The sequence below is a fragment of the Nuphar pumila genome, chromosome 13, assembly GCF_984573655.1.
Source record: "Nuphar pumila chromosome 13, dmNupPumi1.hap1.1, whole genome shotgun sequence".
Lineage (NCBI taxonomy): Eukaryota > Viridiplantae > Streptophyta > Magnoliopsida > Nymphaeales > Nymphaeaceae > Nuphar > Nuphar pumila.
In genome coordinates, this window is record NC_143261.1 from 28119426 (window position 1) to 28132860 (window position 13435).

The 13435-nt window shown below is 38.6% G+C and overlaps 1 protein-coding gene and 1 non-coding gene across 2 annotated transcripts; both read left to right on the plus strand.

Moving 5' to 3' along the window:
• Positions 1–444: 444 nt before the first annotated feature.
• LOC149818192 (small ribosomal subunit protein eS6-like) lies at positions 445–6493 on the plus strand. The gene is made up of 6 exons (XM_089984919.1): positions 445–558; positions 663–727; positions 4716–4773; positions 4856–4964; positions 5055–5327; positions 5979–6493. The coding sequence occupies exons 1-6, from the start codon at positions 553–555 to the stop codon at positions 6218–6220; spliced, it is 753 nt and encodes a 250-aa protein (XP_089841045.1). The 5' UTR covers positions 445–552; the 3' UTR covers positions 6221–6493.
• Positions 2638–2760, plus strand: LOC149818193 (small nucleolar RNA snoR103). The gene has a single exon (XR_016427507.1). It is a non-coding gene; the product is annotated as a small nucleolar RNA snoR103 (small nucleolar RNA).
• Positions 6494–13435: the final 6942 nt, after the last annotated feature.

The window sequence follows — 13435 nt, forward strand, 5'->3', positions numbered from 1 at the left end:
TTGGGCAGTACCAGTGCTACTATCATCTTGTCCACCAAGATATCCATAAATTTAAAAAACTAAAAATAAAAAGGTAGTACAATTTAAAGACATGTAAAAAAATCAAGTAAATGCTTATTCCATAGTTCACTGATAAAAACATGACTGTCACGTTGAAATAGCAATAACTTCAAAATATTGCGATATATTGAACGTTCCACTGGGTCGAGCAAAATTGACCCCGATCCACACTGTAATCGGCTTCACTGTGCTCGGATTCAAACCGCCACAGAAGTCAGCACAGAACTCATTTAAAATCCATGGATATGGACTACGTCGGGTCCGGATCCCGACTCTTTGGCATCGCTGTTTAGTGAGAAGGGACATTTTTGACAGTAAAGGCAAAGCCAGGGTTACAAGAAAACCCTCACTCGACCCTCCCCGTGGCTATAAAAGCCAAAACCCTACCGTCGCTTCACCCACTTCCCCCTTTCCCCCTCGCTCTCTGGTCTTCGTGGGAGGCGACGGCGAGGCTCTTCCCGCCATTGCTCTCGGTGGAGAAATCGCCCCAAAATGAAGGTATTCTCTAGATTTTCCGTCGGATCCCTGAGATACGCCGTCCGATTTTGTCCTAATTCTTGCCGTGCTTTGGGTTTCTTACGTCTTACCCTCTTGTTGTGCAGTTCAACATCGCTAACCCGACCACCGGTTGCCAGAAGAAGCTGGAAATCGATGATGACCAGAAACTGTGAGTACTTTTTTTTTTTGCGTTTTCTCGTGGATCTTGTGCTTCACCGTCGTTGATTCAGAAACCCTAGCTCGATCTCTGCGTATGGCTGATTCACGGATGATAGAAAACTTTATCTTTTGCTTTGTATTATGTATCTGATGTATTACCGTGTGCGTTAATGGTCTTTGATGGATTATTGATTCTTTTTGTTCTTCTCTCTTTCTCTCTCAATCCGAACTATTTTACTACTTTTTTTTTGCTATAATGAGAAGCGATATATGTAATGAAAGTGAACGACTTATTTAAGTGTATAATAAAGGGAAAAAGTAAGAAACGGCACGAAGCTTGTGAGCTTGAAAAATACTCGCTAGTGGTTGCTATTTAAGAACTCGAGGTTTCAATTATTCGATTGACAGGGGGAAGATTATGGTCTTTTGTATATCAAATCGTAGATTCAGAATCTGTATTTATCTCTGATGAAGAGATTGACACAATACAATATTTGATTCTAGGCAGTCTGCATGCTGAGGGTAATTAGTGAATGAAGAGGTTACTAGTTGAGAGTTAGGTGGTTTTGGTGGATGGGAGTGTCAAATTTTCGAATTCTATGTTGTTAACTGTTCCTGCAACATGTTTACGGGTGGATTGTCTTTTTGTTGTGCGTGTGAGATTCTGTTGCTCTTGGTGAACTTGGCATGATTGACGGCCTAGTGATTTTGATTACTCGACTGTGTGAAATGGGTACGTGGTGCTTAAATGTTTCGTCTGGAGGTGCCCTGCTGAAAGTCACTGCTGTCACTATTCTAAGTTTTGTTAATGTCCACTCAGCTTTTTTATGTTGTTTTGACTGCGAACAACTTTGCCATGTCTTCAGTTCGATGTTGACTACTTAATATTAAGAACAAGCCTAGAGGTATTTAAGGGTTCATGCTTTCTTTCATTGAATTGAAATTATTTATTATTGTAGGATTGTTTGGGGCAGAGAATCGGTATCTGAAAGCTGATTTCATTAATGTTTTGTTGCTTCTTATTCTTTTGTTATGATTGTAGAATTCTCTTGTCGTTCCACACAGAGCAAACCATATGGTGCGTGATTTTGATAAATAGAAGCTGTGGGATTATCATGACCTAAATAGACTGCAAGCATGGCATATCATTAAGGAAAATTGTGATGCAAAATTCTTTCGCCAATCTTGTGATCTTGGTTGAGCGTTTCTGTCCTGCAGGGGTTATTACATACCACCATCAGTAGCAGAATTTGCATGATGGGCCTTCATATGCATATCTTTCAGAATACATTTTATTTGGTATATGATTTGGGTATATTAATGATTTTCATGTCTTTTCCATCATCCATATTCTCACTGTTTGGATGTCAGTGAAATGCTTCTCTATGACAATAATACAATTCACTTTGTTTACTTGTCAATCTCTGTTCTGGAATTTTCCCCATAACTTGTCATATCATCACCAAACATGTTATTGAAGATTTGGAACTTATTTCATCCCTTTCAAAAGCAGTTTTCCAAATCTTTTTCTTGCACACTTGCTTAATCAAATGGGATTTGCGCAATACCCATCTGAAATCATACTTAGTTAATCAGATGAAATTTTGAGCAATACCTATCCAAAATAATACTTTTGTGAGCATGTGCCTGCTGTTTCTTTTTGATAATTACAAATTATGTGCTGCCATCGGATTTACTTACACGACAACCCTTTATTGTTAATATGGTTCTTATTTTTTTTGGTCATTGACTTGTTATCAGTATCTTTTCTGGATCTTAGTGCTTTATTTTAAAAAAGTGTTTTGCTTAGATTTGACAACAAACTTTCTCTTTGCGTGTGATGCTAGCTACCATTATTCATGGATCTCATCAAAGCTGTTTTTTAATATTTTCAAAAGATGTCCTAATTCTTGGTAGGCCACTTTAGATGTGTGCTTGCTGTAAATGTGGACAGAAAGCAAAATTTCATTTCTTTGAGGTTTTGGTGGTCTTTAGGTGGGCATATAATTAGTAATGGTGTCCATAAAGTACCACCATACATATTCCCAAAATACATACTTTATCACCAACTGCGTAGTCAACTCTTATGTAGTTGAATGATACAAATTTTTACCATGTAATGAGCATAGACTCTGCACTGGCTATTCTTTTACTCTTTTTCTTGCTTATCTTAAATGATGTTTGATGAGGAAGACATTGCATATGGTCTGCATCTGTTTATAGGGAGAACAGGATGATTTCTAGTATTATTTGTCCATTGTATTGAAGGAGTTGACTTGGCATTCTATGGAGCTTGCTTTTTGTGGACTCCTGCAACCAAGATAGGATTACTTGAGGCATATTTAGCTGATGTATAAGTAGCTGGTGCATGTCCAAGGTGGTAGAGTTTTAACAATTACATATAAGGAGTGTCTTTCACCAAAAAATATGAACAATCAATTTGAATCACTTCCCTCCACTCCAGACAGCACTTTCATCATTCTAAGGATGACTCTGTCCTAATCATTGCAGTACTATCTGACTAATAACATCTATCAAAGTCGCCACTCACAACACTGACTTGACTTCTTCGTTCTTTGACTGCCTTCTGGAGACTCAAGCTAGGCCTATGAGTGTAGAGTGGCGACTCTTCTCCACTTCGGAGCGAGCCTTCTCTTCTTCGGAACGAGCAAGTGCAGAGCAGCGGAAGCAATGGGAGAAGAATGGTATTTGTAATACCAGTTTTCTGGATCCACCAGGTTTTCGATGAAGTGGAGGTTTTTTATCCTTGAGACATCATACTCACTCTCTATTGTGCCGAATGGCTCCACAGGCGGTCATGCCTGCCCACAAGTATGGGATCGAAATTGATTCTGCTAAAATCTGATTTATTAGAGACCTCCAGCCTTGCTGGAGACCCATCCTTGGCACCGTTGCCGGGGACATAAGTTGGACACATCGTTACAGGCAAGAGCACGAAGCCTAAGAGAAACTAAAGTTATGTGGGATGGGAGTCAAATCAATGTCGGGGAACCCAATCTTTTTTTCAGAATCAATGTGTGGTCAACTATGGATGCAACTATTTGAAAGGTGTACCATGGGCTACCTGGCAAAACCTAGACCACCATGGCTCGCTTGGAAAACGTTTGGACGTTGCTAACCTCGTATTCTCCAATCTTTGAGCTCTTCTTGAATCAAGGATTTAAAGCTCAGCTAGGACAGTTTCTCTCTCTGATGGATGGTCAGGGTTCCACACCAGTTTCTTTTGGGCCTTTATTGGCTCAAGAAGTTGACAATCAACATGAATAGTGGTCTATTGAGTGAGCCGAGTGTCTTCTTTGAGAAAAAAATGTTCGATTAAGTTTTGGCACCAGTTTAAGTTTTGCATATGTGAATTAGGTGATATACTATTGTGAATTGTATGCCATGGAGAATCTTTTATGTACTATGTATACAAAAATGAAGCACAATAGTGTTTTGCTTTCATTGCCCACAAAAATATAATCTACTCCCTAGCAGTGAGCATTTCTTTCTTGATACAAAATAGAAAAGGACATGCGACCTGTTTTCTATTGTTTCAGCCTTGTTTCTGGTGTGCACTATATAAACATGTTGAAACAAAGTCCACTGGAACTGCAATATGTTTCCTACATATGGACACTAAGCAGCTTTGCAACATATTCATCATTGATCATTGTACTTGGATGAAGATATGAATCTAGATTATGAAATATGTAGATGATCTCTATCTGGTTTAAAGCTCCATATTTTGTTTCATTGTTTTTTCCCTTTTCATTGTTTGGAATGCTGATTGGTGGTGGACTAGTTAGTGAAATTGGAAGGAGGTAATTGTGTTTTGTCTCCTTAGCAGAAGTCTGCTTGTCTTGGAATCGGTGATGTCAATTCTTCATAGTTTGCATGCTTAAGAGACTCTTGTTCTATTGCTTATTCTATTCAATGTAGACATTTTTATGGTAGTATTTGTTTCCACGGCTGCTGAAAATTCTATACTTTTGCAGCCGGGCATTTTTTGACAAGAGGATCTCCCAAGAGGTTAGCGGAGATGCTCTCGGTGAGGTATGATTCTATAGCAATCTTCCATGTTTGTCATTTTTTTATTCTTGGGATGAATTCATGCTTATGATTGTTGTGTTTTCAGGAATTCAAGGGATATGTATTCAAGATCATGGGTGGATGTGACAAGCAGGGTTTCCCCATGAAGCAGGGAGTACTGACTCCTGGGCGCGTTCGCCTGTTGCTGCACAGAGGTAAGGCTTCAGCTTCATGGCTTTTAAGTTTGTTAATCATTGTGTGCCAAATATGGCTGACCTGGATTGGTCTATGCAATCATTGAATAGGAACACCTTGCTTCCGTGGATATGGAAGACGCAATGGTGAGCGCAGGAGAAAGTCTGTCCGTGGTTGCATTGTTAGCCCTGATCTCGCAGTTCTGAACTTGGTCATTGTGAAGAAGGGTGGGAATGATCTTCCTGGACTGACAGACACAGAGAAACCAAGAATGAGGGGTCCAAAGAGGGCATCAAAGATCAGGAAGCTATTCAACCTTTCCAAGGAAGATGATGTACGAAAATATGTTAACACATACAGGAGGACATTTACAACAAAATCAGGTGCTGGTTTATTTTCAAATAAATTTGGTTGTACCATGATTTTATCGTAGATCTTTCATAAGAATAAAATTTCTGTTCAATTTTTCGAAAATTGTGATTGTACGTTTTCCTATGTTGGTAAATTAGTTTTAGTGGCTTGTTGTTGCTTCCCCTGCTGTTGCTATTGCAACTGCTAATAGTAGTGCTTGTAAAATGCAGGTGAAGTATGAATTGATTGCTAGCATTCACATGCCTGTCATTGACGTCATTATACGTTTATAACTATTAGTCTAGAGGCCACAATGGCTATGATGGTCCTATTTTATATCCATATTGTGTTGCTGTTCATGTTATTAGCAGTGTATTCTGCAAGAACCGTCATTGCCTGAGTTTGTGAAGATTGTGATCATTACTGCCGTCACACACCACAAGATTATCAGCTTATTGGGATTATTATCAGTCCTTATTGTCCCTTGCTGCTGCAGTCATCATCGTCCAAGTGTTCTTAGTGTCGGCATTTGTTTGCATGAATGTTGAGTATCAGAATCAACTTACTGTTCTCCTGCTCCATTATTAATGTATTTGGGGCGGGGGTGTCGGCTGTATAATATGGTGCATGGGTTATCTATGATTGTGCTCTGTTTGATAGTGGAATACTTTGTTATTTGTCAGGTAAGGAGTACAGCAAGGCTCCAAAGATTCAGAGGCTTGTGACACCACTGACTCTTCAGAGGAAGCGAGCAAGGATTGCGGAGAAGAAGAAGAGGATCACCAAAGCCAAATCTGAGGCTGCGGACTATCAGAAGCTGTTGGCAACAAGGTTAAAGGAGCAGCGTGAGCGCAGAAGCGAGAGCTTAGCAAAGAAGAGGTCCAGGCTTTCTGCAGCAGCCTCAAAGCCATCTGTTGCAGTTTAGGCGAGCCTCTAATCTTTCACTAGAGGATTTTGTTTGGTTTAGGTTTTATGATTTTAGAGTTTGAACAGTCTCTGCTATGATTTTGAGGTGATTTTTTTTGGATTATATTGAATTTCAATTTTGTATCCTAAACTATGAGCTTGCTACTATCTCCGAGAGTTCTGGGTCTAAAGATTGTTCCCTCTTTTATCTTTGAATCCACCGGTGCATATTTATGCCACTCTGCCCAAGCTGGTTGACCAGTGACATAAATATGGTGAATATTTTGTAGTATCACGCCTGATAATTTTGTAGGATTTTCAAAATCTTGATATTATTGCGAGATTTTTAAAGCCTTGCCTACTTTTAATGTCATGATATTATTAGGATTTCATCACAGTATCATCATATTTTAATATTTTAAACAATTTACATGTTTTTAGTATTCTTAATTATCAATATACCAACCCTGGAATTTTGTAAGGGATAAAGGTGCTACTTCACCCGGAGCAGATCCAGTGGTTCTGGCCTTGGGCTGCACTCACGTTAGTGATTTTCTGTGTTTTTAGTTGCCTGAGTACCTTGTAATTACTCAGGCCCGATCACCTAATCACGCCTCTACTGCACGTCATTACAAACTTGTTTGGCCTAAGCATTATATTCCTCGAGCTGCAATCACTGGCTATGTCGAATTCCCTATTAACGCAGGACTGCCTTCAACGTATCGGATTTCAGCTTGCATCTAAATGCTATTTGTGCTATCATGCAGCTGATTCAATTGATCACTTCTTACCAACGGGCCTCTGCGTGGTTGGTAGGAGCTGTCAGTGCACGTCTAGTTGCGGTGGGTCGTTGCAGGTTCAAAACCCAGTGGTACGTTGAATAGTAACTGGTGTGGTCTCATCCAGTAAAGGTCACTTGTGAATTTCACCAAGTTGACAGGACATCACAAGTTCAAATCTCATGGGTAGCGTCCCTTGCCGCAAGGTCGAAGCTGGTTTTACTCCCACCGGTGGGCATGGGGGGACCCTTAAGGGTTTTTACCAACCAGATGCCAGCCAATGTGCCATATGGGAGGGGGATATTACCCTTGGATTATCCAAAAAAAGGATCAATATATACCAAGATCTTTATATTTTCTGGCTAAAAAACAAACGATTTCAATTTATCACAAGATTTTCCCCTGCTGAGAAAATCCCAAGAACGAGACATATGGATTACCCGGGAAAAATGATCCAGTAATTCTTTGGAGTCTAAAACTTGGTATAATCTGGATGGCTATTGGGCTGGAACCATGTGCTGTTTTTGTCCATGGTCTCTGTTCCTGCGTTGTTGGTTTAACGCCAGCGGCTGATAATCTTGTCTAATGAAAACCGAAAATGGGAACAAGGTTTCAGGTTTTTTCTTCCTGTTATTTAATAGTTATGTTATAAGAAATAACGATGCGTTCCCAGACTTTCAGATAAGTTGAAATCTTGCATGAGAACACTAGAAGAAACCACAACAGACTAATTCAAGGTTCCCCAACAGAGCCGAAGATGCTGGCACCGTCTTAGGCTCTGTTGGGGAACCTTGAATAGGTCTGTTGTGGTTTCTTCTAGTGTTTTCATGCTCTTTGTTGTTTGGGTGCAGTGGTTTTGTCAAAACACAGCATTGGTTCATCTTAGGCTCTGTTTGGGGAACCTTGAATGGGTCTGTTGTGGTGTTTTCATGCTCTTTGTTGTTTTGGTGCAGTGGTTTTGTGAAAACACTGCATTGGTTATGGAGCAACACCACATTTTAACGCCATTCACAAGAGCATATTTTTTGGCAAATACATCCTCAATACCATATTTTGGCGAAATCATTTGGCACATGGAGATGTTGTTCCTGTCACAATCCAAGGCTTTTCTACTATGACTAAATCCACATTTGGATGTTGGGCTGTTATTTCTAATTGAAGAACTTGGCAGGGAAATATTACTTGACCTTGTTGCTGAACGGGATTAACTTAAAGGCTCATAAAGCTTAAATCCAACTCCATACTAGGGGACTCAAATTTCTGTGCAATGCTGCTGTCACAAAACCAAAGGTATATTTAGTGTTGTGAGATCCTTAAAATAAGTCCACATGGTATATTTTGTATTTGTTATATTTTATAAATGACTTGAAGAAATTGTGTGGGATCAAAGACCTGATTGTGCTGGCTTAGCTTGCCATGCATATATGGTCGTCATCCCAAACGTGCAAAAGTTTGAGGTTAGGACCCGTGCCCCTAAGGCATATGCTGGATGTCAGCTTGTGCAGGGAGTGACGCCCGCAGGAATCGAACTTGGACCGCTCATTTAAGGGCCTAACCAACCCCGGCTATGCCAAACCTCCTGGGCAATGTTATCAGTATCGGCCGATACACATCATATCGGCAGAAAATAGATATGATGCAAGCCTGAATCGGTTATTTTTTAATAAATATAAAAATATCAAAATTTAATTTTTTATATTATTTACTATTATTTTAATGGTTTTAACACGTGTCACATTATGATTGAGTCACACATAATTAATATTTTTTTATTAATTTTAAGCCGATACAAAATGATTCACTTGAGTATCGGTATCGGCCGATACAGATACTGACAGCATTGCTCCTGGGGCAACCCTTGAGAGCTTAGTTGTCAAACTCATAATAGGGTCCACATTTCATAGTGACAAATGTCAGACGAAATTGTTAAAATAAAAAAATATTTTGGTTGCTGGTTTAAACGCCAAAAATATCATGATATGTAGCCTATTTAACAGAAAATGATACTTTTGATTTATATATATTTTGTTATTTTTCCTTACAAATTTATTTTGTATTTTTATTTTATTCATTTTCACTGATATTTCGTTGATAATAATTCAAAAAATAAAATTTTCAAATTTTCAGAAGAATTTGGCGGCCGCTGTTTTGTCGATTTAAACATTTGTTACTATGATTGCGTCGAATAATCACGATCCCAAAAACTGCTCAACTTTTCTATTAAATAAAACAGTTTTTTCATAAAGCAAGGAAGTGGTTTGAAAAAATCAGCCTCGGCAGCTCTTGAAAGTGTCTCTTTCAAAATCATCTTATATTGTTTTGCTGATTTCAACGATACCCTTCTTTGCTAACGGTTTGGGCTTCGGGCACACCCTCTTCTCCCAGATCCCCGGCCGCCGGAAAGCCAGGTTCTCTCTCTCTCTCCAAGAAACTTCCCTTCTCCCATCTCTCCTCGAATCTTCTCGCGCAACCTCACAAATAACAGCGCAACCCTCTCGCTGATGCGCTAAGATGGTCTTTACCAAATTTCGAGTCGTCTCCAGAGTCCATTACCCAAGAAGGACAAGTTTGGGCGTACTAGATTCTGAAATCGATGAGAAAAAAAAGGTAGCGTGGGACTGTTTCTAATTGCTTCATTTGTCCATGTTTAATTGATTGAGGAAGTGATGATTTTCACCATTTAGTGTTCTAATGCCTATTGAATTGATGTGGATAGAATTTTAGGTGTCGCCTGTTGGGGTTTTGTTTGGTGAACTGTAGATGGTGGATTGGGGGCATCTGCATCGGTTATGGGAGAAATGGGCTTCCAATCACATTGGTTCTTCTGGTAAGCAGAAGGGCAGAGTTCTCTTTTCTTGCGTTTTTCTTCCTTTTCCTTTTCTTGGGTTTTCAGTTTTCACCCTTTGAACATGTAGCGAGTTGTTAATCTTCTCTCTCTCTCTCTCTCTGTTGTTTTGGAGTTGTAGGGAAACCATTGAAGGCAGCTTTACTTCTCAACTATGAACCGAAATGGCCATCCCGTTATGTATCTGTCATGTAAGAATCTATGTCTTGCTTTCTTTTCTTTTCGTTTCGTTTCCTTTCCTGTTATTATTTTGGTATCCTATTTGGTATTGCTACATGCCTTCCATTTCTTAACAATGTAAGTTTGTATTTCTAATCTTGACGATGCGCTTTCCTGTTCACTTGCTTTTTATTTTTTTCCCTTTTATTTTAATACCCTCGTTAAACTGCAAGTATGTTCTTCTTGGTCATTTTTCTAAATTTTTGGTTGTTTGGATAATATGGTTTTAAATGTTGGATGTTTTTTTTGGAATGTTGGAGATGCATAGTATAATGCTGTTGCAAAGAGCCTGTTGTAGCAAGATAAGATGCTGGGGGCATCAAATTATGAGAGAAACTCTACCTATAGAGTTATATAAACGATTAAGGAGAGATTTGGTCTAATAAGAGTGAAAAATGGCATACCATTCATGTTCCCTAAATTTCTGAACACATTGCTCAAACTTGCCAATCAAAAAAAAAATTGGTGGTTGTGCTGCATCCAAGCATCCGCAAATACTTCACAGAATGATTCTGTCCTGTCTTATTTTTTATTATGCAGTTGAACCAATAAAAACGGAAGAACTATTTTATGCATGGAATATGGATCCAGCTTGCCTTTTTCGATATAGTGGATACATATGGTTCCAGCCATAGTGATAAATATCGCGAGAAATTGCCTAAGTTTAAAACGGCAATTTCTTGCCAGATTTTCAAAATATCGTGACTTTTTTTGGCAAAACATAAATGTCATGATCTAAATGCGATATTTACGTTTTAAACGACTATTTATCATGAAAAATCGTGTGGTTTTTATTTTTAAATAATTTTATTTATATTTTCTTATAAAATTTATTTTTATTATATTTTAATTTATTTTTTATTGCCGAGATTTGCCAAAAAAATGCGAGATTTAAAAAAAATCAAATTCTCATTAGTTTTTTACTGCCGAAAAAAACACGTTTTAAACTTTTGTCACTATGGTTCCAGCGGCAAACTGATTATGCAAGATTACTGTTTAGATGCAGAGGTGATAAAAAGTACACTTAAACACAACCAAGCTATATTCTTGCATGATATCATTGTAGTCGTAGGGTAAGTGATACACCATTAATCACAAAAACAAAAACTGATTGACTTATATGCTCTAAAGAATAGTTTATGATCTGCATGAGAGTGGTAATATGGATGAACCGTTGAAGGCATAGAAAATTCAAAGGAGATTGGTAACAAAAAAGTTACAAAGACATGACCTAGATTTGTGGTGTCAGAAATTGTCATGTTCAGGTTCGTAAGTCTTATGGTTGACTTTGTATATATTTGATGTTATATATATATATATGTATATATGTTGGAAGAACTCAAAGAAGTATATAGGAGCAGTCCTGATACTTTCTTGAAGCAAATGTATAAACTATGTGATTAAGTTGATGAAATCATTGTATGGATTGAAACAACATTCTTAAAAATGTTTTGAAGCTTCCAAAAAAGCATGGAAGGGTTGTGGTTTTATTAGGCCTGCAATGGTCTGGTTTTTCTCTTCAGACGTTTCTCTTATATCAAATGAGGCCGGAAAAATGTGTTACATGGTCACAAACCATACCTGTATGCTTGAGCCTCATGAAGACTTGCCTTGCCGTCTAGGCCATGTGGCTTAGCAGGAACTGGATCTTTCACTTCTTCTAGAGTCACCCCAAGTGTGGATGGAGCACCTCCCTTCTCTTTTGCAACCTTGTCTTTGGTGCACCACTGTAGCTTAGCACTTAAGATACATAGTTGCATTTGTGACTATGGCTGAAGGTCAACCTGCACTGCCCTGAAGTGCTGCTGTATATCCCAAAGGATGTTTTCTAATTCTTTGGCATATGTGTAACCATAGGCACTTCGCACATCTGGCTAGGTGGGTTGGCGCAAGACATTCAAGTTAAAGGATGTCATGAGTTCCATATCCGCGGTGTGTGTCCCTTGCCTTTTGGCCAAAGCAGTAGGGTTCCTGATGGGCAAGGGGGCCAGCCAAGGGGTTTTAATTACTTGGGTGTTGGCCATACGGCAGACCGTCAATCTCTTCAGGGCCCCACCATCTGAACTGGCGAGGTTCTCCCTTGATAAATATAAAAAAAAAAGTGTAACCATAGGTCCTTTCTATTGACAAATTGTTTTTCCCTATCAAATGTCTCTCAAGGTGGACCCTCTTTTTTACAACAATAACTAGCCAAATTTGAATTCAAGAAAGTTTCAAGTCCTCTTCATAACAATAGGTTAAGGTTGATACTGATAATTTATGTAGGCTACGTCTGTGATGAGAAAGTCTAGAATATTTTTTGGTTGGACCAGGGAAAGGTTTTACAACTCTCACTTGTTCTTTGTTTGGGAAAATGCATGAGGAACATTGCACCCTCCTTGATTTATCCTGTTGAGAATTTTCTTGACCTTTTTGATATTTTTTCATTTTTCACTAAATTATTTCAACATTTTGACAAGGTTTAGGACCTTGTACTTCAATTTTCCTGAAAACTGAATTGCGTCCATGTGCCTCTTGCTTCTTTACATCAATGGTTTTCAGATCAGCTTATGTTTTGTCACTTTGCTCTCCCCATTATCTTTGAGCTCAATTTTAGGAAAGCCAAATGCAACCAATTGTTTTGACAACTTTCATCTCTTGAATTCCTTCTGGGTGAATAGTTTCGTCTTTTGTTGCTTCCATGTTTCTTAAGGTGCGTATATCTCATGGCTTATTGATAAACAACTTCCTTGTCTATGAAGCTGCATGTATTGCTATGTTTTAAACTTTTAATGCTTGAATTGTATTTAAGTTAATGTATTGTCTTATTCTGGCAGAGCAGAACAATATGGGATCAAAGCGCCCCTTTCTTGACATTATCAAACGGGACAACCTTCAGATGGAACACTTTGTCATTGGAGCCAATGAATGTGAGTGCTCTTTTGCTGAGAAACTTGTGTATGGCTAAATTTTGTATGGTTTACATTCAGGTCTTCCATATGAGAATTTGAAGGCAGTGCTGTCAACATCAGAAGCCTAGTACTGTTATGTGACAAGCTTTAGAGCTACACATAGTAGCCTGCTTATCTAGAGGTGCTTGACCTATTTTGGTTTGTATGCACATATTTATAAAGGTGCTTTAGAGAATGCCTTATTGATTTTCCATTATCAACTGAGTCATCTCAAAGCATACTCAACCTGACTTGGTTGAGACAGAGCAGTTGACTCTGGCGTTTGAGACATTGACTAACAATAGAAACTAGGTTGTCCTCGAGTGTTATTTTTTGTCTGCTGTTCTATTTCTCTTTATATCTCAATTTCTTCTAGCTTTTCATGGTTAAGCTGTCATTTGGGAAATGGATTAATTGTTGACATCTTGAAGCCTTTGGTCCAAGTTCTTGTTTTGTACTCG

Excerpts from the sequence above, each read along its gene's own strand:
- LOC149818192 (XM_089984919.1), top strand. Across the intron at positions 4,774-4,855 it reads GCGGAGATGCTCTCGGTGAG|GAATTCAAGGGATATGTATT; the intron begins GTATGATTCTAT and ends TTGTGTTTTCAG. Across the intron at positions 4,965-5,054 it reads TCGCCTGTTGCTGCACAGAG|GAACACCTTGCTTCCGTGGA; the intron begins GTAAGGCTTCAG and ends ATCATTGAATAG.